This window comes from Scyliorhinus canicula, chromosome 13, assembly GCF_902713615.1.
Source record: "Scyliorhinus canicula chromosome 13, sScyCan1.1, whole genome shotgun sequence".
In the NCBI taxonomy this organism is placed as follows: domain Eukaryota; kingdom Metazoa; phylum Chordata; class Chondrichthyes; order Carcharhiniformes; family Scyliorhinidae; genus Scyliorhinus; species Scyliorhinus canicula.
In genome coordinates, this window is record NC_052158.1 from 154,005,989 (window position 1) to 154,032,813 (window position 26,825).

Below are 26,825 nucleotides of genomic sequence, written 5' to 3' on the forward strand. Positions count from 1 at the left end.
CTCAACTCCGCCAGAAGTGTCTGGACAAAGGCAGCACGGTGGGACAGTGGGTTAGACCCTTAATTGGGAAAATAGAACATAGAACATTACAGCGCAGTACAGGCCCTTCGGTCCTCAATGTTGCGCCGACCTGTGGAAACCCCTCTGAAGCCCATCTACACTATTCCCTTATCGTCCATATGTCTATCCAATGACCATTTGAATGAGTTTAGTGTTGGTGAGTCCACTACTGTTGCAGGCAGGGCATTCCACGCCCTTACTACTCTCGGAGTAAAGAACCTACCTCTGACATCTGTCCTATATCTATCTCCCCTCAATTTAAAGCTATGTCCCCTCGTGCTAGACATCACCATCCGAGTAAAAAGGCTCTCACTGTCCACCCTATCTAATCCTCGAATCATGAATTGGGTGCTCAAAATTAAAAGAAAAAGAAGTGTCTGGACAGAACGGGAGCTGCAAAGAGGCAGGCTTCCCAAAGTACAAATTACAGTCCACCCAACCTGGGAATTATGCCAGGGGAAAAAAGTGTTTAAGGCAACTGGAATGAAGACAACACAGACCAAGGTACTGTTCAGTAGAATTCAAGAAAGACTAAACAAAAGTGCTCCGAGTTAAGGAGACAATCATTGCAGCTAGATTTAAATTGGACAGCAGACTTCATAGGTAGATGCAATGTCTGATGTCATTTTAATGCAGTCTGAGTATGGAGTTTTAAAGCAATTGTGAACAGCTTGTACAGCCGTCAAGACAATGCAATCCCAAAAAAGGGCTGGTGCAAAATCCTGGCACGGTGTAATTTAGAAAACACGGTCTGGATTTCGGAATGCAAACCGCTAATGAAAGTGGTTATTATGAAAGATTTAAAGAGCGCTTTTGGGACTGTAGTTTGGAACTCGTGTGATCAACGGGAGATGGGTTGGAGGAGAAATCCACAGACACTAACTTGTGTTGAGAACAGAGTGTGTATATTTGACCATAGTCATCGTGTATGCTCAAAAGGGATTGTGTGCGCTAATGAGACCATTGTAGCTTAAGATGTACTTTGCAATATTTATCTTTAAAACTATTTGTATTTTTAAGCTAATTTGGGGGGGGGGGGGGAAGGAAGAACAGTATTGTATGATAATCCAATCTTTCATGTTTAATAAATGTTTTCCTTGTTGAATCAACGGTCCTATGACTCTGTCCCTCCACATTTGAACACATCAGAATTAGGCAGTCCGGGATTACAGGTCAGAGGGATAGCAAAGACATTGATTGGAAAGTCTACTGCTGCTGACTGAGTATAGTTTTGCATAGCAGGTACATCGCCACAAGGAACTGTAACAAGAGCTGCCTTTTATTTTACATTAATGTTAGGTGAATTGGACATTCTGAATTCTCGCTCTGTGAACCTGAACAGGCGCCGGAATGTGGCGACTAGGGGCTTTTCACAGTAACTTCATTGCAGTGTTAATGTAAGCCTCCTTGTGACACTAATAAAGATTAATGGGTGTCACTGACTAGCCCAGCATTTATTGCCCATCCCAATTTCCCTTAAGGTGGTGGGATGAACTGCCTTTTGAGCCACTGTAGGTACACCCACAGTGCTGTTAGGGAGGGAGTTCAAGATTTTGACCTAACAGTGAACGAATGGCAATATATTTCCAAGTCAGGATGGAGAGTGGCTTGAAGGGGAACCTGCAGGTGGTGGTGCTCCTATATATCTGCTGCACTTGTACTTCTAGATGGTAATGGTCATGGGTTTGGAAGGTGCTCGAAGGAGCCTTATTGAGTTGCTGTATGTGCATCAGTGATGGAAGGAATGATGCTTAAGGTGGATGATGAAGTGACTACTTTGTTGAGCTTCTAGAGTGGTGTTGGAGCTGTACTCATCCAGATAAGTATTCCATCACATTCCTGATTTGTGTCTAGTAATTTGACTTCACTAATTCTGTTGATGGAATTTTCAAGTGTTGCCTATCATGGCTGCCATCAGTGTATCCACGAAGGCAATGACATTACATTTTCCTTAATATTTTACTGATGGATGAGGTGTTGCAATGTGCTTTGACCTCAAGAGCTTGAGTTCAAAAGAAATATAGAAGGAAGGTGTCGGAGTCTGCTGACTATCCAATGTTCCATGGAAAACCACTCAGTACAGTTACTGATTAACAGGTAGCGACAGTACAAAACTGCCTTCCAATTAAACACGAGTAGCAATTTCAATGGGTACAAGATGTCGGAAATTGGGAAGTACTGTAGTGGTGCAGCAGGAATTGTTCTTCTGGCCAAGATTAGAAAGAGCTGTTTCCAACTTTGGGAATATCTATTTCAGACACCCAGCATTTACAGTGGTGAATGAGAGACTTTCCAAGACTAAGGTTATACTTTTAAGAAAAGGCAAAATATTCTGGAAGAAATTATTTCACTGAAATCTTTCCAGAGACATGCTCATGCGATTTGACAGCCATGAGGACAGAAAGCCCAGGTCAAAACTCAAAGTGAAGTTCTAGTTTCTAAAAAGTGGAGCAACTGGTCTGTTGAACACACAATCGCACTCTCAAGTCGGGAGGGGGGGGGGGGGGGGGGGGGGGGGGGCCTAGGTGGAGGAGGGAGAGAGCAAGCGTGAGGGGGGTTTCTGGACAAAGCAGCAGAGAAGCTGCTGTTATGTCGAGCAGGAGCGTTGTGTGTGTTAACTACCAAGTAGAATGCCAGTGAGAATGGGTTCCCCGTTTGAAGAGATGGGGCCGGTGTAGATACAAAAACCTGGAATTCACCAGAAATAATTCAAATCTACTCAAGTGGTTTGAGGGGACTTTAAAAAGGACACTAGAACACTCTTCCCAGCTGGGCAGGAAGAGGAGTGACTGTCGAATCTTGGAGAAATTTGGAACTTTATCAGAAGGGATCTGCAGGGCGCAGAGCAAAGTATAAATGCAGAGTGGATTTTAGTTAGTTATTGGGTAAAATACCTTTTCTGCAATTTAGTGCATTTATGGCCCATAAAGTAATGTTTAGTTTGTGACAATAGAAGTCTTAAACAGTGAAATCTTCTTTGCATCGGTCACTGGGGAAATTCATTAAAATCTTTAAAAGTGGTCCATCTGTATGGCGATTGCATAATTGAATATAATTCAAACTAATTAAACTCTGGGTAAGCTATTTTGTGACTCCTGCAATGCACAAGTATAACGACAATACTTGAAGATTAAAACAGTTTAAGGTCACTTACTTCCAAACAATGGCATTCTCACTAGCCTTGTACTTGGCTTTCCCTTTCATGCAGATGACCTGCACTCCACTGGTGTTAAGTGGGGTTGGAATACGCACCTGCAGGACAGAACAGAACTAGTCAGCAGAGCAAATCCAGCGAATTAGCAGGGTGAGGAAAAAGTACATACCCCCAGTCATGGACTACCATTAACTGTGCCCTTTTTCAAAGAAAATTCTCCTGCCTTTCACACCATCATAAGACTCTCCTATGATCCTCCCCACAATCTTTCTTGCTGCTGAACTTACTTGAAACCTGCTGGAGTTTAGTTAGAGACGATTCACCAGGATGTTCCCTTGGATAGGATAAGTTATGAGGAGAGGTTGGATAGGCTTGGATTGTTTTCTTTGGAGCAGAGTAGCCCGATAGGCAACCTGATTAATGTGTACAAGGTTATGAGGGGTATGACAGGGTGGATAGGGAGTAGCTGTTCCTCTTGGTTAAGTGTCAGTCACAAGTTCAAGGTGAGGGGTAGGAGGTTTAGGGGGATTGTGAGGGAAAATATCTTTAACCGAGAGGGTGGTGACAGTCTGGAATGCACGTCATAACATTCAAGGCTATGGGCCGAGTAGGATTAAGCAAGTAGGTCAGGTGTTGCTCCAGGGTGGGGAGGGGGAAAAAAGGGGGTGAAAGGGAAGGGAAGAGAAAGGAGGAGTGCAATCTTTCCAGTCAGTGTAGACTTCATTAATCGTATCTGGGCTGCATTTGCAATTCAGTGGTAATGCATCATCATGATGCCCAATTTGGTAATAAGCATGGGAAAGTAAAAGGATGATAATACTGAAATAGAATAGCAGGACCAGTCAATATCGATAAAGGCACTGACATTTCCGGTGTGCAAAATTCAGTTCTGTTGAAGAGTGACAAATCTGAAACCTCAGAGTTTATGCTGTGCAGTTCCAGCATTTCACATTCTTATTGTGAAGCTTTTCTCGTGCTTTGGGTTATTGAAAATTAGATAGACTGAAGACGTATGTGGAAGGAGTCATGACCTGCTGGCTAACGGCAAGTACAGGACGAGATGCACTGCATCTCCGTTAAATCTGAAATATGGGCAGCCAAGTTCAAACACCATTATTGAGGCACTTTGGGAAAGGGGCCAAGACCCATAGAACAGATCACAAAAGCCAATAGAGAGAAGAAACAGAGTATAAAGTTGACCCTAGTCTTAAAGGCCTGGCAATTGCCAGATGGATAAGAGCGAGCCAGCTGGAGTTCTGACATGTTGGGAAAGAAAAAAGTAGTCAAGATTAGGAGATGGTATCATGCTTTGTTTCAACAGAGCTTGATTAAAATAAGTAGTTTGATTAATCTACGCTTTCTAACTCTCCTCTCCTCCCCCCTCATTTTCATGCTCCCAAATGCCAGGGCCCGAAGCTTTAGACTTTCCTCCCTAGACTTTTGTGCCCGCTCAACCTTTTAAAGGGGTCCCAAAAGTATACCAAGCTTTGAGTCATCTGTCGCAATAGATCCTCATGTGACGGTGTCAAATCTTGTTCAACAACATTTCAGTGAATTGTCTGGAAATGTTTTACTTCATTAAGCGCGCTATACAAATGCAGACAATTGAGACGCTTGGTGAATTTTAATAGATGGTATTTCACACGTATACTTCACCATGTTCAAAATGTTTCCTCAGTTTGATGCCGATCTCTCTCACCTGGGTGCCCATAAGTGGAAGCAATTAAAAACATTTCCATACTTTTTGCTATACAAGTTCCTAATCTAAAGACAGCAAAGCATTAATCTCCAAATGCTCCAAGCTTGAAATATACAAGGAATGCATAACCCTTTAATAAATTGCGAGGCACATTTGCCACCTCCAGGTTTGAGTACCAAGTGGGTCAAGTTCTTTCTACTGCCAGACCAACTCGTGCACCACCCAGTCATTTCCCGGTGAATCATTAAAAGGTGCCATCAGGGGAAATGCTATTCCAAGCAACGTGACAATACCAAGAGTAATTACACAACAAAAAACAAAAGTAATTCATTGGAGTTGGGATATCGCGAGTTATGAAAGATGCTCAAATTCAGTGTCACAATCAAGATTAAAGTTTCCTTCAGAATAGTTATAGCACAGGAGGAGGCCAATGAGCAATTCGCCCCAGTGCCACTCCTTTGCCTTCTCCCAGTAGTCCTACATATCTTTCCTTTTCAAGCACAAAACAATTGGGAGAAGGAAAAACAAGAGCCAACAGAACGATCATCAAGACTGGGGTACTGGTTGGAAATATTGCAGAGGACACCACACAATAGAAGCCGCATGTCCAGCAATGGGAAAAGCAGTGCATTAACGCCAAAAGTTGAAACACTTTGCATGCAAGTGTTTTGCTAGAAGAAAAGCAAGATTGTTGCTTCAGAGATGTAGGACGACAATCCTGCTGAATCACTCTACACCTTAGAACAGGTTGGCACAGTCAAGCCTCAAGGGAAAAATGGATTTATGACTGACTATTGGAATGATGGTAGTAGAAGGATGACATCAAATTAATATGAATATAAGTGTCATATGAAGTGTCAGGTAGACACTAATGCTATGTGCAACATAATGGGTTGGAAGATGTATGACAGAACACTCACCCCAAGGCAAACTAAACAGAGCCCAAAGCAATGGGAAATTTCCAAACAGCAGACGCGGAACAAAACCCACTCATCTCAACTGAGCCAAGCCAAAAGCTTGGACTGGTAAAACTCCGTACAGGATGAGATGTGCAATGGCACAAAGCCACTGACAAGAACAAATCCTAAAATCTAATTTATTTATTTTTTAAAAGTCAAACATGCAATTGGTATTGATTTTATATTTACAGTGCATTTAACTGTATGCAGGTAGTGGGCATTAATAGTGGATACATTTATGCACCTTTGAATGGGAGCAGGCTGTAATTGGTGGTTTGAGTTAGGAGGTGCAAACGTGTGATATTTATCTCTAAATAAAAATTTATAAAAGTGCGTAAAGATCCGGCTCCAGTTCTATCTGTCACTGCCAGGCTTCAGAGAATACTCCAATAGGTCAGTCAATAACCTCAGAGAAGAAAGGGGATGAAGTTTCAAGTGGAGATCCTGGGGCATGATTCACTTCAAAATACTAACCTTAACACTGACATTTGCTGGCTGTGTATTTAAAGCATCATCACTTTTTTTAAAGTCAGAAAAACGGATTTGGCTGGAGAACCTCATTTTCTGCCAGCTGTATATTTAATCAAAAGCAACTCTGGCACCCGAGCAACTCATGCAAGCAGAACGCCCAAGGGGAAGAATCTAAACAGAGCTCTGCACTGTGAAAGCTGGCACAGGTCACGAAGCTGAAGTATAAACTTTCCCTGGAATGGTAGCTCTTGAGGAAAATGAAATGGAATCCGCAGTCACTGCAGGATCTGCATTTCAAGCAAAACACTTTCAACTGCAAAATTTCCCTTCAGGCTTGTCCAGAAAGCCTGCTCTCTCCCCCAAATACCACACCATTAAAAATCTAAAGTGCTGGAAATACTCAGCAATTCTGGTAGCAAACGCGGAGAGAGAAATCGTTAATCTTTGAGGTCTGTGACTCATTATCAGAACTGGAAAAAGTTAGAAACGTTAATAGGTTTGAGCATGTGAAAGTAACTATCAAATGGTTTGAAGCTCGCTTTTTAAAATCAGCTGTACTTAATCCCGACATATATTTCAATGTCCTCCAATCCAAATACCATGGCATTTTCCTTTCCAAATATACATGCTCTTTCGGACTCCCTCAGTGGTTCAGCTAGTTAAGCCAGTGAGTAAACAGAATCGCATTTGAACAGGTCTAATCCCCAACCGTTAAATTATCTCGGCTGGGTATTAAAAATCTCAACGACACTAGTTAATAGCCCAGTGAATCCCCCCCCTGCCCCGGTCAAACAGAATGCTAGCACACTTCACAGATCAGAATTGGCTGCACCATGTATAGCAATACACCCAAAGAGACATTTGTGCCTTAAACCGTGCAGTGAAAGGAATCAAAATTGGTAGCAAAATGGATGGTATGGGGAGTTGTAGTGGGCATGCCACTCACATTTCAAGATTAAGGCACGTGCAAACCAGTAAAGAACTTACTACTCAAAACCATCAGAGAATCTTGAAGAGCAACTTTGCGATAAAAAGAGTTGAGTTGCCTTCAATCTGCATTATTCAATTCTACTTTAAAAGCTGAACATTTACATCAGCTTTGTTCCTTTGGCTAAATAGAATGGATAAAAGATGGTTATTAACCTCAACTGAATGCACTAACCGCCTGCGATTAAATTGTTCCAGTCAGCTTGCTGGGCTTACTTAATTGTTTAAAATTGAACGTTTTGGTTTTCCAAACCATTAATTTAATACCAATTTCAGTTAGCGGTCTCCAATCATTATATTTATCGCAATGTTCACCTGAAGGTTTCTTTTTGAAAAAGGTGGTCAGGCCAAATTGTGGTCTCTTGGACGACAGAATCATATAGCACAGCGGAAGGCCATTCAACCCATCATATCTGTGAAAGCTCTTCAGTTATCGAATTAGCCCCGTTCCCCACATGCTTTCTGGACCTATTAATATTTTTCCCCCTCGAGTATTCGTCCAATTTCCTTTTGAAAGTCATTAAATCTGCTCCCAGATTAATTTGGACTTTCCAGAGAATCAGAGAATACTCACAGCACAGGAGGCCATGCAGGCCCTCTGAAAAAGCAATTCATCTAATGCCGCTCCCTCTCCTGTCTTTTCCTCTTCATCCTGCAAATTTTTTCATTTCATGTACCTCCAGACCCGGTAACAACAGTTTCTCCTTAATCAAAACCCCACAAATCTGCCCTTGAACTTCTTTGCTGTGAGAACAATCTCATCTTCTCTAGTCTCTCCATGCGATCAAATCCCCTCATCCCTGGTACTTATGTAACTAGCGCAACTTGCATTTCCTATTTATTGGCTTGTACTATTTGAATTTTGAGGGCTCAGAGGTTCGAAAGACCAGTTTCTAGCGCTGACTAATAGCTGTCGGGTGCATCCTGAATGAGAACACTGAACTGGAGAATTCAAACGGGCATGCCGCTAAACTTTGCAGGTGGCCCCAAAAACTCCATGTAACGCACACTTGTTCTCCACAAATCCCAATGTTGGACCTAAACTCAGCCTTAGAAGAAATTACGTTGTAATAATTGCAGCAGGAACTGGACAAATAAAGGCTGCTTGCTTTAGATGATCGCACAGGAACTAGACCACAGATTTAAGATTCTGGTTGTTATTTAAGGGCATGCGAGGGGAGAGGGATGAGAGAGAGAATGGTCTTTAATATAGTGAGCAGTAAGAAGTTTAATTTTGAAGTGATTAGGTGTGTAGATGAGGCCGTTGATGTAGTCTAGATGGACTTCAGTAAGGCTTTTGACCAGGTCCTGCTTAGAAGACTGATTGCATCCAAAATTGGCTTAGCAGCAAGGTGGGGAGGGGGGGTTTTGAAGCTTGTTTTGTGAGACTGGAAACTGGTGCCCAGGCAGGGAAATTTACAATGAATGGTAGGACGCCAGGGAGTACAGAAGACCAGACCACATCCAAAGATCCGAATGCAGGACAGGTGGATCCTCCTCTTCTTGGGCAGCCCCTCAGGGTCGAGGATGACTTCCAGTCCTGGGAGGTGGGTTCTGCGGTGGCTGAATAGTCCAATCCTGGGTCCGCAGACTCTGCCACAGGTTTGGCAGGTGGTGTTTGTTGAGGTGGGTGGGACACTCTGGATTCTCGCCCTTTCCGCTGTTTACGTCTGGCCTCTGCCTGCTCCACCCTGCGACATTGGCACCTTTGCGGATGCTTCTTCTCCAGTTTGTGTGTTTTAAAGCAAGCGATTCCCACGTGTCAATGGGGATGTTGCATATATCAGGGAGGCTTTCAGAGTATCCTTGTAGCATTTCCTCTGCCCTCCCAGTGATTGCTTGCCATTGCAGAGCTCAAAGTAGAGCACTTGATTCGGGAGTCTTGTTTTGAACATGCAAACAATTTCACCCATTGCAGCTGGTCAAGCGTGACTTAGTGCCACGATACTGGGGATATTGGCCTGGGAGAGGACGCTCAAGGCCGTATGCCTTCCTGCCAGTGGATTTGCAGGACTTTGTGGAGGCAATGTTGGTGATATCGCTTCAGGAATTTGGAGGTGTCTGCAGTACATTGTCCATGTTTGTGGTGCATACAGGAGAGCAAGAGCCACGGCTGCTTGGTGCTGGGTTTGAGGTCTTGGTCTTCGAATACTCTTCCTCAGGTGTTCAAAGACTGCACTCGCACACTGGAGTATGTTAGATTTCATCATCAATGTCTGCTTGCATCGAGAGGAGGCTCCCAATGTATGGGAAATGATTTGCATTGACCAGCGGCTCATCGTGGATCTTGGTGGTCGGGGAGAGTTTCGTGCAGCAGGAGCGGCTGGTAGAGAACATTTATTTTCCGGATGTTCAGTCTGAGGCCCATTTTCTCTTATGCCTCAAGTGAATGCTTCAACAATGGTTTGTAGTACAGCCTCTGAACATGTGCACACAGGCGTCAGTGTACTGCGGCTTGATGACAGAGGTTGCAGTGGTCTTGGTTCTGGCCTGGAGGCGTCAAAGGTTGAGCAGTTTCCCGCTTGTCCAGTAAGTTAGCTCCACTGCAGTGGGGCGCTTCAGGGTGATGGGGTGGAATTTTGATGTGAGGAAGATGGAAAAGAGCATTGGTGCGAATACACAGCTCTGTTCAACCCCAGTTTGCACATGTATAAGGTTTGTGGTGGTTCAGTTGGCGAGAACCACAGCTTTCATATCGTGGAGCTGGCGGAGAATGGCGAATTTCTGCGGACAGGTGAATTTGAGGAGTTTGCTCCACAGTCCCTCATGGTTGACAAGAGTCCAAGGTGGCCAGAGGTTGTTGCTGCACACTACACTTTTCCTGGATTTGTTACCCGCTGAAGATTATGTCCATTGAGCCTCTTGATGGGTGGAAGCCACAGACTCGGAGGATAAGGCGGTTGAGGAGTATTCTCGAGATGACCTTTCCCATGGCGGAGAATAGGGAAATCTCTCTAATTTGCACTGTCAAACCAGTTTCCTTTCTTGAAGGTGGTCACCGTAAAGACGGAGATGACCTAGCACGCTATCTTCCTTCCAGACTAGGGTGATGAGGTTGTTGATTCTTGTTGAGACTACCTCTAGGCCCATTTTAATACATCTGCGGGGATTCCATCTGTGCCAGAGGCCGCCTTTTTTGACCTCAGAGAGCTGGGGTTGCACTGAGATGGTGGTGGATAGCGTGTTGCGGGATGTCGTCGAGGGCACTTGCGTTTTGGTTGAGGAGGTCCTCAAAATGCTGTCTTCAACAGGCGCCATGTCTTTGATGGGCACCATTTTTTGCCTCTCAATGGGGTGGGGTCATTGAGTAGACGGACCGTAGATGGTTTTAACTACAGAAAAAAGCCGTGCACATAGTAGTTGTCAGCGAGCTGCTAAGCCTCCTGCGCTCTTTCTACCCACCATCTATTCTCTCGGTTGCGGGTTCTTTGTTGCACATCGGCTTTCAATTGCCTATAGCTTGTTTCCTCTCATTCAAGTTTTAGTGGAGCTGCGAGTTCAGGAATGCCTTGCGCCTGCAGTCAAGGAAATCATGGTTCTTCTGATTGTTCTCAAACAAGCGCCTCGCAGGTACTGATTATGGTAGCTTTTAAGGTGAACTAGTTGCTGTGGGCATTGTGGCTCTGGTTAGTTGGTCGTCGCCAGGTTAGCTGTGAGGCACTGACTGAGTAGCTCTTTCTTCACAGGGTCTTTGAATCCAGCGATATAGAGTCTCCCGCGGGAGAGTGCCTGCACTGGTTCGGGGCCAGGGTGATGGTGATGGTAGAGCAGATTAGCCGGTCAGTCCAGCAGTCATCGGCTCTGGTCGTGGCGTGGGTGATGTGGACATCTTTGCTCGGATGCGGTCTGCTGTTTCACAGCACCAGGTCCCAGGTTCGATTCCCGGCTTGGGTCAGTCCGTTGAGAGTCTGCATGTTCTCCCCGTGTCTGCGTGGGTTTCCTCCGGGTGCTCCGGTTTCTCCCGAAATACTTTATTCAGTAATTTGGACATTCGGAATTCTCAGTCTGAGTACCCGAACAGGTGCCAGAGTGTGGTGACTAGTGGATTGTCACAATAACTTAATTGTCAGTACAACTCCATTGGTGCTGGTTTTCCCCCACACCTTCCTTGCCTAACACACCTTCCCAAAAGGTTTGCATCTTTCCTGACTCTAGCATTGAAGTCGCCGAGGAGAATCAGCTCGTCTCCCTTTGGTAGGTGGGATATCAATTGGTTGAGGCTGGAGTAGAATGCCTCTTTTGTCTCATCCTTTGCATCTAACGTTGGGCGAAGGCACTGAGGGCTGTGATGTGCTGCATCTGGGCCAGGGTGAGCCACAGAGTCATGAAGCATGCATTACTTGGCTAAAACCGATAAACTAGTTAATGCCAATTTTCATCCTTACTGACTTCTAAATAACATTTTTGAGCAGACATAATTGGACAAAAGCCAGAGCAATCACAATTAATACTTTGCTCCTTTAAACATGGATCCTCAGATCAACTGTAGTGATCGTACAGACAAGGTCAAGCTATTCATTTGCAACAATGCTCGTGTCAAATAGACACTTCCCTGGGTCCAATCACACATACATACCATGTGTGCATATTTAAGATCCAAAAATCATTTAAACTTAGAAATCCAGGAAGCAAGGTAACAGAAGCAAAACAGCTTGTTTTAATAATATTTTCTCATCCCGATCTCGGTGCCAAAGCTGAACAGACTAAGTCAAAGAGCAGCATTCAGTATTGAAGTTTGCTGAGTCTGCAAACCACGTGCATTCTCAGGAATATGGGTTCAATCTGTAAACCGTCAGCTGCCAAGAAATAAAAACTGTTTGCATCTCTTTCCCAGCAGATGCCGATTCCCAACTGATTGTCAACATCTGGAACCAATAACATTTATGGAGACGGGGCAAAACCCAAAATATCGAGAACTGCCAAGTGCATTTAGCTTAATCTTAGACATTCAGGATTAAGAGTGTGGCTAAGATTACCAGAGTGCGGCCCCGACTGGATTCTCAATTAAGGATAAATAATAGAATATCAGCTGTTCAACTCAAGACAATAAAAGTAGCTTTCCTGAAATACTTTATTCTGCAGCAAATCTTGCATCCCACTATTAATCTTTGGTGTGAACCGCTCAAAATCATGACATCCTGGTAAAATAACTTTACGAGCAAATCAAGGTCCCCTCCAGTTGAGGGATTCAAAATACTGTGTAACAGTAAACTTTTACCTTCTGGCTCTTTTGCCAGACCTTGTACATCCATGTCATCTGGTTACTGACTCTCCTAACTAAACAAACATTTTTGTCTTTCTTACTCTATCAAACCCCTCATTTTAAACATCTCGATTAAACCTATCCCTTAAATCTTCTCTGTACGAAGGAGAACAATCCCAGTTTCTCCAGTCGCTCCACACAACCCAAGTCTCATTCATGGTAAGATTCTCTGCGACTTCCTAAATGGTAATGCCCCAATTAAAAATGGTGTTCCAATTAAGGTTAGATGAAACAATAGAACTCTTCATGTAAAACGGAGAAACACTTGCATTTATTTAGCACCTTTCAGGATATCCCAAAGCAGGTCACATTACTTCTTGTGCAATAGACAAACACAGCAGTCAATTTGCAACAGCAAACAGCGGAGACTATGACAGTTGTGGTGGTGGGCATGGCTCATTGGTATGACTCCTGCCCGAGTGAGGAGGATGTTGGTTCAAGGCCCAAAGGCTTGAGCACATTTTTATTTATTTAGTGAATTCTGGTCCTGTTGTGTTGAGTGCGGATAGGCCGCTGCCGAGTCAGTGGTTTGGATATTCTATGATGTGGTGCATAGTTTGCTCTCCCACCTAATCAAAGATGACACTCTAACACAGTACCAAAGAAGCACTACACTTTCAGAGATGCCCTCTCTCAGATGACATTATATCTGGGCACCACCATCTACCCAGATAAACTTCATAGCGTGGTCCTATTCACACAGCAGCAGAGATACCCCCAACATCGCAACCACTAATCATTCCTCAGCCAGCACCACTGAAGATGGGCTACAGTGGTCAGCACTGCTGCATCACAGCACCAGGCACCCGGATTCAATCCCGACCTGGGTGACTGTGTGGAGTTTGCACGTTCTCCCATTGTCAGCATGGTGACTCCAAAGTCACTCCAAAGATGTGCAGGTTAGGTGGATTGGCAATGCTAAATTGTCCCTCAAGGTCCAATGGTTAGGTGGGGTTACGGGGAAAGGGCAGGGAGTGGGCCCGGATAGGGTGCTCTTTCAGAGGGTCGGTGCACATGTAACGGACCGAATGACAGCCTCCTACACTGTAGGAATTCTACGAAGACAACATGATAGCTTTATTTTCATTGCTGTTTGTGGGAACTTGGGTGTGGAAATTGGATGCTGCTTTTCCTACCACAATGTGGAGATGCCGGCGTTGGACTGGGGCGAGCACAGCAAAAAGTCTTACAACACCAGGTTCGAGTCCAACAGGTTTGTTTCGAATAACTAGCTTTCGCAGCACAGGTGACCTGAGGACGGAGCCGTGCTCCGAAAGCTAGTGATACCAAACAAACCTGTTCGGCTTTAACCTGGTGTTGTAAGACTTCTTATTTTCCTACCTCAGCCAGTACCCCAAATTCAAAAGTATTTCACTGATGTAAAGTGCCTCCTAAAATCCTGTGGTCACGAAACGTACAGTATAAATGAAACTTCTTTCGTTATCTGTTCTGATGACACAGATTGAAAGGTAAACATTGGCCAGGAGATGGCAATCTTTTATAAATACTGAAGAGGCAGATGAGATGAAGCCTCAGTTTAATATTTTATCAGAGGATGGCCCATGGGTCTCCTGCAACATATCAGCCAAAATGGTGCACTCCGGTTTTGTCGTGGACCCTGACCAAGATAAAGTTAATCAGCAGTGCAGGAAAATGAACAATGCTCAAACCTTGCGCTGATTAACAGTGAGTGCTAGACAGATTATACTGAGCGGCTGACAGAGTAGCACCTAGTTCTTGTAAAGCACAAAGCAGCTAAGAAAGCATGGAGAAAACAAGTGTGGAAAACATTACCTCAATCTTCTGAGCCAGCAGGGATGGTTTGAAGTTTGATTTAATCACAACTTTCACTTCAAGTTTAGTGCGACCTACTTCTCGGACCAATGGGATCACACGGAATGGCAAGATGATATCTTTAGTGGTTCGGTACCTTGAGAAAACAAACAACATAATCCTTTACTATTGGACAGAAATAAATGCACTCAAGTGTTTTCTCCACTTGACCCTGTCCTCGAACGGTTGAGACATGAGGTATCCAAAACTCAATCTTTAACAAAACGCAAATGTTCTTGCCCCATTTCTAGGGCACCACCACTTATGATACCGATCCATATTAAACGGCGTCCTAGGTTCTCAGGCAGCAAAACACTTGACAAAAGGTAATTAATAGTGGTTCCAGCAAGTTAAATATCAATAATGGCCAGTGGAGGGAGCAATCTGAGCCAATCACAGATGTTTAAATACTATAGGTCTCCATCAGTCAAAATGAGCCAAAAGGCAACCATCAACTGTACTTAGCTCCATTACTCTGACTTCATAGATTTTGTTAATAGTGCTAGTTAAGGCCTGACTGCCGCTGATTGCTCTATTAAGTGGAGATTAACCATCACTTCAGTTTTGTTTTCCGCCATGACTATTAACATAAAATGAACCCAAAAATCTTCTACAGCATCTAAATAGTAAGCAGGTAGTTAAAGAGGGAGCGGGGGCACGTCTGTCCCACAATGGCTTGATTCCAATCGATGCTGGCTGGTTAATTAATAAGGCCGTAAGAAATATTAACTGAAGCAGACCCTTTGGCCACTGGGACATGCTCCACCATTCATTAGGATCATGGCGATAAGACTGAAGAACATGAGGAAAACCAACAGCAAACTAATTTATGCATCTTAAAAACTAAATCAAACCTTCCGGCATATGCTGGAAGAAAAAAAAACATTCTAATATAAATGACTGAAATTTGAAATGCAATATTTTATATAGCATGCAGGATTTAGCATTCACTTGCTCTACAAAAGGCAGTCCAATTCCAGGAATCAGCTGTTCAAATAACAAAATAGTTTTCGAAATCTGAAGCCATTCCCTGTGCATCCTTTCACCAACCTTCTTTGTTCTGCACATTACTGGGTGCTTACCTCATTAGTTCATATTCTCCATCTGGTGGGATAAAACTAATGCTCCTTTCAGATTCAAACTTGCTGAGCCGTACACACTGATGGAACGTACAGTCATCAATTGCTATAGATTGTTTACCACTGCAGAATAAAGAGAAGGGTCTAGAATTACAAACCAATGTGATTTTTTTTAAAAATAAGAGACCAAGTATTGTACCTGGGTTTCTTCTTTTGTGTTTTGTGGCAGCATTGCACTGTGGCTCTGACGATGACAAATTTCATACTTGAGTTTACACTGCCATCTGGACAACAGTGCAGGCTGCTTCAGAATCGGCACATCTACTCAATTATATATTAAAACTAGCATTTCTGCAATCAGTTCCTTCCAGCAACATGAAGTATTGGATCAAAATGAGTTCAATCTGTTTTCACGGTTAGAAAACATCACAAAGACCAGAAATGAAGATTCGTGGAATCCAAACAGCCAATGATATTTTTGATTTATTCAGTTACACATTACAATTCACATGAGCCATGAGCACACCCCAGTGACCAGGTTCTGCCTGGTGGTGGAGGACAAATGTGAATGGTGCCAGTGAGGCCCAGACAACCATGCCCACATGTTCGAGACATGCCCCAGACTTGTCGGGTTCCAGACAATCTTCTTCGGCACACTGTCCAATGTTGTGGGGGTGAGGGCGGAGCCTTGCCCAAAAGTGGCAATCTTCGGATATTAGACCAGCCAGAATTATTCATGGGGAAGGGCGCCGACGCCCAAGCCTTTGCTTCTCTAATCGCCCACCAGAGAATACCGCTCGGCTGGCAATCAGCAGCACCACCCACAGCTGCAGACTGGCTGGCAGACCAATTGGAATTTCTCCACTTGGAGAAGATCAAGTTCACCATCCGAGAGTCAGAGGAAGGCTTCCACAAAGTGTGGAGGCCATTCACCAACTTGTTCTAGGACCTGCTCGACGCCAACAGAGCGGGGGGGAGGAGAGAACGGGTGGCAGGGATGCCAAACGACAAGGGGGTGGGCACCGCCCACATGTAAGTAGCAGATAACTGCCCACTCTACAGTGAGGGACCTAGAAGAGGTCCCTGAAACAATGAATGAGGGGGACAGGAGTCAGCACAGAGGAAAAAGATGTGTATATTGTAGGCAGCGCATTTATCCTTACCGAATGTATAGTGTATAAAATGTTAAAACTTCAATAAAAACATTTCAAAAAGAAAATGAGTCATGAGCACTTTAACAGAATGGAACTTGTAGGTAAATTACCAGGATACACATCCGATATTCTACTCTTTTAATCCCCTCCCCCACTAAATTCACATTTGCCCTCCTTTCTTTCTGACAATCAATGGCTCAAACACCATGCATCTTTTTACCAGCAATACCCCAAAAACAAACTGTAAACCCAATCATCATGAACCCACCCCCCCTTAGGGTGGCACGGTGGTTAGCGCTGCTGCCTCACGGCGTCAAGGACCCAAGTTCAATCCCAGCCCCGAGTCACCGCCTGTGTGGAGTTGCACATTCTCCCCATGTCTGCGTGGGTCTCACCCTCAACTCATAGATGTGTAGGGTAGATGAATTGGCCACGCTAAATTGTCCCTTAATTGGAAACGAATAATTGGGTACTCTATTTATTTTTACATGAATCCACCCCCGCTTCTCTAAAAATCAAGTTCAATCGATTAATTCCACCCCCTTAACCAATGTTCCTAATCTCCCTCCATCCGAATGGTTCTCCTACAGATTGCAGTCCCTCTCAGAACTCGCTGTTCGAATTGTTTCATCTGTCTTCAGCTCTGCTCGCAGTATTGAGTCCACGTCGCCAAAGTCACAAATGACATCCTCTGCTACTGTGGTTCATTTTACCTCCCTGGCTTCTTCAACCAGAGATGTTTCCTCTATCCTAATCCTACCATTGGCAGATGTCTGGTCAGGCACAGGCTCAAAGTTACCTCATTTCAACTGAGCAAGTGCAGGCAAACACAAACAGAACTGAAGGTCTCTAGTCTCTCAATTCACTTGTTTTTTTCTCCCCTCTATAGATTAAAATGTATAGATAGACAGTCACAATGCCAAGATCTACAATGATACATATGCATGAACCGTGAGCAACAAAGTGATTTCAGCAAAGCCAAAAATAAATACAAGGGGTGGCGGGGAGATTAATTTGCTTTTTTTCTTTGCAGACATGCCTGGATATTAGAAGCTCACAGTGCAATCGCCAGCACTGGCACAACTGCTTGGGCTACTATTAAACATCTATTAGCAAGGGATATCCAAGCTTTTCATCTTCAAAGACTGAATGGATTTGAATGTAGAGCCTATCGGGCCACATGTAAAGTTTATTTATCAAATATCATACATGCTGCTGATTGCAACAGATTTCCAATTCAGGATTTATCTACCAATGAATAAATAAAAACAATCTTTTCAAAACCTCCATAACCCAGTATGAACAGGGCAGCCAGGATAGAATTGCCAGGCCTCCACAGTGACGTGCAGTTTGGACCATCAGTTACAAGGATTCTGGGAGAACAGCTTTTGTATCCCTCACCTTTTCGCACTCTCGTCAGTAGTTCCTTTGCCTTGTTTCTCGATAACAATCTTGTCATTCATCCCAAACTTGCACTCCGGCATTCCACTCAAGTAACTCTTCATTACTACCCTGCCAGAGACATGAGCACTTAGAACCTGACCTGAAACAAAAAGGCAAAGGTTTCTAAGTGGGAAGCAATACATCCTTTTTAAACAACAACCACAAAGCTCAGTCCGCAGAGAGAAGTGGTTACAGCACGTGACATTTTAAAAGAGTACAAGTTAAATTAGATTAGATAGAGCAATTAATTAAAATGAAACACCGCTAGCAGATCAGTCGGTGATCGCATAGAAGAGAGATATTGACATTTTAGGTTCAGACTGGTCATCGGAATTCCCAGCAAATTGTCCTTAAATTTCATTTTTGTCACTTGTTGTCTCTCTACTTTAACATATTTTATTCTTTCTCTACAGATTGTGCAGCTTTAACTGGATCTTGAGCAGCGCTTGAAATGCACAATAATATTAAAAATAATAATCACTTATTGTCACAAGTAGGCTTCAATCAAGTTAGTGAATAGCCCCTAGTCGCCACATTCCGGCACCTGTTTGGGGAAACAGATTGCTTACTTCCACCTTCACAACATTATTCATCCCTCAGTGTTCTCATCCTCACATCACCACCGAAACCTTCATCTTTGCCTGTTATCATCTCTGGCCACAACTCTTTTAGCTCTAGGCAGCCACCCAAGTTCATCCATACTCAAGTCCTAACTCATGTACATACCCGCCCACACATCTCATGCCAATTGGAGTCTTGCTCACCATTTAGTTCTGATGACTGGCATACCACCTGAAGTCATAAACTTGCCTTTCCTCTCACCAGCACTATTTCCAGCACTGTGCCTTTATTTTTAAAAAGCGTCATTCTCATTTGGTATCCTGGCACTTTTGTCTCATTCAGCAGATGCTATCTGTACAATAGATAGCAATTGGTATACGTTTCGCTTCTTTTTGGGCACAAATAGGTGCAATGCATACCAATTTTTGGATACGATATCGATATTGGTCCTTGCTTTTTTTGTATAAAAAAGTCATCTCTAACAGCTGTCCGAAATCGGTGTTGCATCAATTTCAATTCATAGTGAAGGATTCTCAAATGCTGCCCATAAATCCTCCCCGTCCACACTCCTAATCTCCTGACCACCTTCACCCTAGTGTCTCTGGTCACCTGCAGCCCCTTATGTGGTCCAGCCTATAGGTGACTCCAAATCCACAAACTGTGAGATTTACTCTTAGCTTCCATCTGAAATGGTGCAGCAAACCATTCAATTGTGAACAACACTGCTCGCCACACACTTGCCTAGTTTGTTACATCTACATCCCTTGATTGAAGTGTCCTGGGTTAAAAGTGAAGCCAACTTTCCTCTCCTGACTGCTATCCAGTAACTCCTGTTGGGATGTTTGTAGGATGGGCCATCAAAAAGACTAGCTTCCCACAGTCAATAGCTTGTCTACGTTGAAGCCCAAGGATGTACCCTCCTTGGTTACCCAAGGAAAACCCTCCTATGGACTGACCTGATTAAAATTACACTCCTGTATGCTTCACCCGATGCCGGTGTCTATGTATTTACATTGTGTACCTTGTGTTGCCTTATTACGTATTTTCTTTTCATATATAAATAATCTGAGATGCTGGCAGAAAAATACTTTTCACTGTACCTCGGTACACGTGACAATAAACAAATCCAATCCAATGAAATTGTTCCTGCTGAGGTTGGTTGTGCTGGGAGGCGGAGTTGAGTCAAAATTGCAAAACTTTGGGGGGAGGGAGAAACAACTAAATTTCACCTATTTATCACGTACCCTGAGGCGACATTAGCAGATTGACACTCTCCAGGACATCCAGGAATAGCTCATTGCGTCGGTACTTGATTCCTTCGCGTCTCCATCCAATCTGTCCTGTTACCTGGCTCGTGATCTGTGACTGTTCCTCCTTGGTCTGGAACAAAGAACATTTGTCTGATCTCAATTCAAGGTTTAGAACTAGACTCCAAAAAGCTTTACACGTGACACCAGGTTACTTCAGCGTAGCAGTCAACTGTGATACAACACACCCACAGCACTTTACACTGCAATGAGTCTCAGCACCGATTATCCCCTTCTTCTCTAGAAGACCAGATTCGAGAGTTCAATAATTCAAGACATTTTTAGAGCCAGTTTTGAGATCCCCCCCCCCCCCCCCCCCCCCCCACCAACCACACCACCCACCTTTAGACCACAACCACCAATAAGCAAAGCAGAAGCAGGCAGATTCTCCTACCTGGTGCTATAAATCAGGTCGTCAGTCACAGGTGGAGAAAAAGAAAGTATTACAGGAGGATTAGAACCAGGTGTGCCACACACAGGGTTAACAGGCAAGCAGTGAATAGAAGAATTGATTTAAAAGAGAGAGAAAATAAGTTAGCTGAGAGCAGGTGCAACACTGAAAATAAATGATTTGCATCGAAACAGTTCTTCATCACGTCTCTTTTTGTCTACAATTATGTTGAAGTGTAGAGACTTTTACGGACACAAATGACCAGCTTCAGTTACAGTAACATTTAAAGCAAGGGCTGTAATTACACTGGCAGGAAATCTTGTATAAAACTCATGGATTTATTCTAATACAACAATCTCAATTTCCATTGAGGCGCTAAGCCTACTTTGTTCTGCACGCAATTGCACCTTTAGAAAAAAAAATTAAAGATTTATACTGTCAGACCAACTAAGCTATTATTATTTTATTAAATGGCTGCAGAACAAGATCTACTTTTACCAGCACATTACATTAAAAAAATATCTGGCAAGTATTAGACTGGAAAGCTTAGGTTAGAGACACTAGTGGGCACAGTTTAAAGATATGGGGTCTCCCATTTAATATGAAGGTGAGACAAATTCCTTCAGAGAGGATCATTAGCCTTTGGAATTCACTTCTGGAGGCAGAGGGCTCAGGTTCCCGACTGACAAGGGGGTCAAAGGGTTATGAGGAACTAGTAAGAAATTGGCATTACGGCTGCAGTCAAATCAGCTATGGTCTCATTGAATGGCTTGATGGGCCGAATGGCTCACTACTTATCTTTTTCTTTAAAACATTGAATTTTCCACTCACGCACTGATTGAGATGCTTGTGAAATGAGGGTGTACCTGGGTAGTTCCTCTGCACCCAGAATCTCACAAGATCCTATTGACCTGAAAATGTCAGGTTTGATTTCCTATCATAGAACATAGAACAGTACAGAACAGGCCCTTCGGCCCTCGATGTTGTGCCGAGCAAAGATCACCCTACTCAAACCCACATATCCACCCTATACCCGTAACCCAACAAACCCCCACCTTAACCTTACTTTTTAGGACACTACGGGCAATTTAACATGGCCAATCCACCTAACCCGCACATCTCTGGACTGTGGGAGGAAACCGGAGCACCCGGAGGAAACCCACGCACACACGGGGAGGACGTGCAGACTCCACACAGACAGTGACCCAGCCAGGAATCGAACCTGGGACCCTGGAGCTGTGAAGCATTTATGCTAACCACCATGCTACCGTGCTGCCCCTATCGACCGACCTATGACTATTACTGAGACTACAAATAGCTTTCTGTACTCCTTTTTGGGCTTTTCTCTCTCATCTTCTACTTGCAAGGCAAAGGACGATCGCTGCCTCTGGAACAGATTTATTTTATCATAGTGCAGCTTGCTCACTCTGAAGTTACAAATTTCTGTCACAGTCAGGAAAATCCCCCGATCTCTACATTACACAGGCATGGAATTTGTCCTCTAGTATCGCGGGTTTGTCCCTGGAACCACAGAAGGAATTCCTTTTGGATTGGTCATTCCTTAAAACCTTCCATAAGACGCCAGGAATCAGGTTAAATCAAACCACTCAAAAGGCAATTACAGTTATTTTGAAGAGGAAGAATGTGCATTGCTGCGGGGCAACGGTGGGGGAATTTCACTAAATAAATTGCTCTTTCAGAGAGCCAGTGCAGACGCAATGGGCTGAATGGCCCGTCTGTGCTGTAGCAATTCTTGGGATATTCTCATTGCTAGGTGGAAAAAGACCACAGTCCATTTTGTTTGCCTACTGCCATCCATGCAAGATGACAATAATGGAGTTGATTAATCACAGCCCTTTTCTATCCTCTCCTCACCATTGTCTCAAAATATGAAGAGGAGACTGGGTGAAATTCAGGGTGAAATTCAGACATATTAAATAAATTGAAATGAATATAAAACTGCTAGCAACAACAAAAATCTCAACGCTCTACACATTATGCGGAATGATTTCCTGCCGAGTCAGGTTGTGCACTCCACCTCCACCAGCAACAAATAATTCTATCTGCGCCAGCCAGCCTTTCCAAATAGCAACTTATCAGAGCACTGGCACCCAGCCCTGCCTGGAGCTTCCTGGAGAACTGCTGTGTCATCACTTCACTGCTGGGAATACAAACATGGGACACTTCAGTCGCACGGCATGGCTATTCAGAAAACAGACACTCTAAAGAATGCATTTCAGCACAATATCTATTGCTAACAGAAGCCACTTTTACTCCTCATTCAACACTATTCAGAGTAAAAGAAACACACAGCACTTTAGAAAGATATTTCCAAGCTAGCTGACGTCAAGCAGAGTGGAATACAACAAAGTTTAACATCCAGCAATGCTGTGCCCTATATACATATGCAGCTTGAATTATGCAGGAATACTGCTCTGCAGTCAGTGACTCCTGCTAAAAATGTATGAGATGGTGGATGAAGACAGAACCAAGCTCAGGTGCCTCACACCTAGTGTTACACATGAAGGCTGCCACTTGGGGGAGGGTGGTCAATGTCACACTCCAGCAAGTACTGTCTTCTGGAAAGGAGGGATGAAAACTTGAGGGGGTTAAAAATATTCCCTGAAATTGCTCCTCAATCTCAGAGACCTAGCAGGTTCAGTAGGATTAAAGCCATGTTGTGGATTTGGTGGCAGTTAAGACAGTCTTCCGGAAAAGTGTCTTATAACTAATTCTAGTTTAAATGTAGTCATCCTTTCCTCAGTAGCGAATTGCAGATTGCAATCCTGGTCAAAAAACACAAATAACTTCATGTCAATATATTTAAACACTGGAGAAATTTTCTTCAGACTGTCCGAGTGCTGCTTACCTGACTTTTGATCCCTTGTTGGGTAATGAATGTTTTCAGTGCTCCAGTCTCAGAATTCTGTGGATAGCCAAAATCTAGGATTTCTGAGCAAACAAACAAAAAAACCTTTCAACTACAAAGCCCAGAAGAAATAACTGAAAGTATGAAGAGCACGGACACACTTTGGAACAGAACACAAGCTAAAGAAACACATTCCAATTTAGTAATGCCCCTAGCTCTATATTTAAAGCAATTAGAAGTGCTTGTTTACCCCGAAACTGGATTCACATCACCATGCCAGTTACTACCTCCAATACCACGGGGTAATTTATTAAGTGGAAGCTCAGTGAGAAGATCAGTGATATGCAATAGTTGGGTGAGCTGCAAGTGTCATGAGCCAACAAAGTGCCAACTCACGGTCAGCAGCTGACCATGGAACCAATTTCACTGCACGGGTCAATTATAAATTGCCTTTGCTAACACAGTCACCAAGGAATATGCATCCATTTAACAGCTCCCACTGTCATGGTCGAAGAGTAACACAATCTGGAAGCTCCATTTTAACAATTCTCCGCCTTATTTTCAAATCCTTCAAAAGGTCTCAACAATCCTATCTGAAATCTCATCTAGCCCCATATCACTCGCGATCTCCGTGATCGTATAATTCTGATCTCACCTGCACACGCCTTCAACTGCCAACACACCAAGCTCTAGAACTCCATCACTGCACCTCTTTTCTCCTTTGAGGCACTCCATAAAACCTTATTCTTCAACTAAGCTTTTGATCACCTGTCTTGACGTCTGACGTGGTTCGGTATTGATGGGCACTAGTGCCCATTAGACTACATTAAAGGTGTGATTAAGAAAAAAAAAACAAGCTTCGATCTCATTTCTCACTGCTAACTCGAATTGTCATCTTTTTGAAAATATATTGGTTTCTGATACATCTTACTATACTAATACTATTAAATTGCTGGGAATTCTCTTCAAAAAAAGTATTGTTATAAATCATTATTCTTGAACACAAAATCAGAACACTCCAACCAAGATCGCCCAGCACACAAGCTGGAGAGTGAACCTGGACTCTCCTTCGTTTGCATGGCTTAGCCACACCACCATTTTACATCCCAAGCCATGGGGAAAGCAGGCCAGGAGGACAATTCTATTCCACTTAGAAGAAGTCCATGTGTTCTAGCTCTGCCTCAACTTGGACAACATTCTCCCTCCCACCATGTCCAGAAATTGGAACTTTTTTTTTTTGGAAACGTCTTCTTGGGCTACTTGCATTGCTAGCAAGGCCAGTACTTATCCAACTCTAGTTGTCCTTTGCAAGGCAGCAGTGAACCACAGCAGTCCATTGTGCTGCTAGGTACGGAGTTCCAGGACATTTGCCCAGTACCAAAGCTGAGCTGCAAGCTGTCCAAATCAGGATGACATTGAGACTTGGAAGTGATGGGAGGTCCTTGCACCTGCTGCACTGCCTTAGAAGTGAAGGTTTTGGGTTTGGGGATGCTGCTGAATAATATTCCCCTTGAAAAATTCCCTTCCTTCACAAATAGCTACAATACTTGATAATCAAGAGAAAGTTTATCTCTCACTATGTCCAAAGTCTCCAATTCTACCTTGGTTGAAAATGGATCTTTTTAAGAATCACACACACACTACTTTTAAAATTCATTTACAGGATATGGCTGTTGCTGGTTAGACCAGCATTTATTACCCACCCCTAGTTGCCATTGAGATGGTGGTGGTGAGATGGTGGTGGTGGGCTGTCTTCATGAACCGCTGCAGTCTGTGGTGCAGGTACACCCACTGTGCTGTTAGGGAGGAATTTCCAGGATTTCAACCCAGGGGCCGTGCAGGAACAGCAAGATATTACCACGTCAGGATGGGTGAGTGACTTGGAGCAACTCTTCCAGGTGGTGTTCCCAGGTTTCTGCTGCCCTTGTCCTTCTAGATGGTAGTAATGATGGGTTTGGAATGTGCTGCCTGAGGAACCTGCCTGCAGTGCATCTTATAGATGGAACTCACGGCTGCTAATGCATGTCGATGATGGAGGGATTGACTGTCTACGGAAGGGGTGGCAATCAAGTGGGCTAAATTGTCCTGGATGGTGTTGAGCTTCTTGAGTGCTGTTGGAGCTGCACACATCCCGAAAAGTGGAGAGTTTTTCCATCACACTCCTGACCAGTGCCTTGTAGATTGTGGGCAGGATTTGCATGCCAGGAGGCGAATTACTTGTTTCAAGGTTCCCAACCTCTGACCTGTTCTGGTAGCCACAGTATTTATATGGCTAGTTCAGTTCTGTTTCTGGTCAATCATAATGCCCAGGATGTTGATAAAGACAATAGACCATAAGACATGGGAGTAGAATTAGGCCTCTCAGCCCATCAAGTCTGCTCCGCCATTCAAACATGGCTGATATTTCTCATTCCCATTCTCCTGCCTTCTCCCCATAATCCCTGATCCCCTTATTGATCAAGAAGCTATCTGTCTCTGTCTTAAAGACACTCAGCAATTTGCCCCCCCCCACAGCCTTCTGCGGCAGAGAGTTCCACAGATTCACCACCCTCTGGCTGAAGACATTCCTCCTCATCTGTTTTAAAGGATCATCCCTTTAGTCTGAGATTGTGTCTTCTGCTTCTGTTTTTCCTACAAGTGGAAACATCCTCTCCACGTCCACTCTATCCAGGCCACGCAGTATCCTGCAAGTTTCAATAAGATCCCCCCATTCATCCTTCTGAACTCCAACGAGTACAGACCCAGAGTTCTCAACCATTCCTCATACGACAAGCTCTTTATTCCAGGGGTCATTCTTGTGAACCTCCTCTGGATCCTTTCCAAGGCCAGCACACCCTTTCTTAGATACAATACGCCAAATGGGGTCTGACCAGTGCCTTATACAGCCTCAGAAGTACATCGCCGATCTTGTATTCTAGCCCTCTCGACATGAATGCTAACATTGCATTTGCCTTCTAACTGCCAACTGAACCTGCACGTTAACCTTGAGAATCGTGAACAAGGACTCCCAAGTTCCTTTGTGATTCTGATTTCCTAAGCATCTCCCCCATTTAGAAAATAGTCTATACCTCCATTTCTCCTTGAATTAAGCGATGGTAATGCCATTGAATGTCAAATGGTGTAGGTCAGATCCTCTCTTGTTGGAGATGGTCATTGCTTTGCGCTTGTGGGCACAAATGTTACTTGCCACATGTCAGCCTAAGCCTGGATATTGTCCAGGCCTTGCTGCATTTGGACACAGAATGCTTTATTATTTGAGTCGTGAATGATGGACATTGTGCAGTCAGTGAACGTCCCCATTTCTGACCTTATGATGGAAGGTCACTGATGAAGCAGCTGAAGATAGTTGGCCCCTTTTCTGATGTTGTGAGAGATCAATTTTAAGAGAAAAACAGAAGCTAACTTGTAAAATTGGGTAATCCAACAGAGTTGCCTCAATTCTCAATGTGCAGACAAGCTAAAGTCATCCCAGGATGGGGCAGTATCAAGGCAGCTAAAATCAACTGAAATCTTCAGAGTAAACACAAATACAAAATATTTTCTAAACATTCCTGTGAAATGGAACCTAGCGAGCATGCTATGCTTATAAAGTTCC

At 43.8% G+C, this 26,825-nt stretch overlaps 1 protein-coding gene across 9 annotated transcripts in view; it reads right to left on the reverse strand.

Moving 5' to 3' along the window:
* LOC119976617 (AP-2 complex subunit mu) overlaps window positions 1–26,825 on the reverse strand; it is a 63,259-nt gene that overhangs the window by 6,599 nt on the left and 29,835 nt on the right. For 7 of the 9 annotated variants that reach the window (XM_038817239.1, XM_038817235.1, XM_038817241.1 and 4 more), the window contains 7 exons: window positions 23,231–23,313; window positions 20,365–20,370; window positions 19,908–20,043; window positions 18,061–18,202; window positions 15,509–15,628; window positions 14,388–14,523; window positions 3,215–3,312 (listed from right to left, as the gene is read on the reverse strand). In XM_038817239.1, coding sequence (XP_038673167.1) covers window positions 3,215–3,312; window positions 14,388–14,523; window positions 15,509–15,628; window positions 18,061–18,202; window positions 19,908–20,043; window positions 20,365–20,370; window positions 23,231–23,313 — 721 coding nt within the window. The remainder of the gene's footprint in view (window positions 1–3,214; window positions 3,313–14,387; window positions 14,524–15,508; window positions 15,629–18,060; window positions 18,203–19,907; window positions 20,044–20,364; window positions 20,371–23,230; window positions 23,314–26,825) is intronic. The other 2 variants (XM_038817243.1, XM_038817242.1) reach the window with 1 other exon arrangement.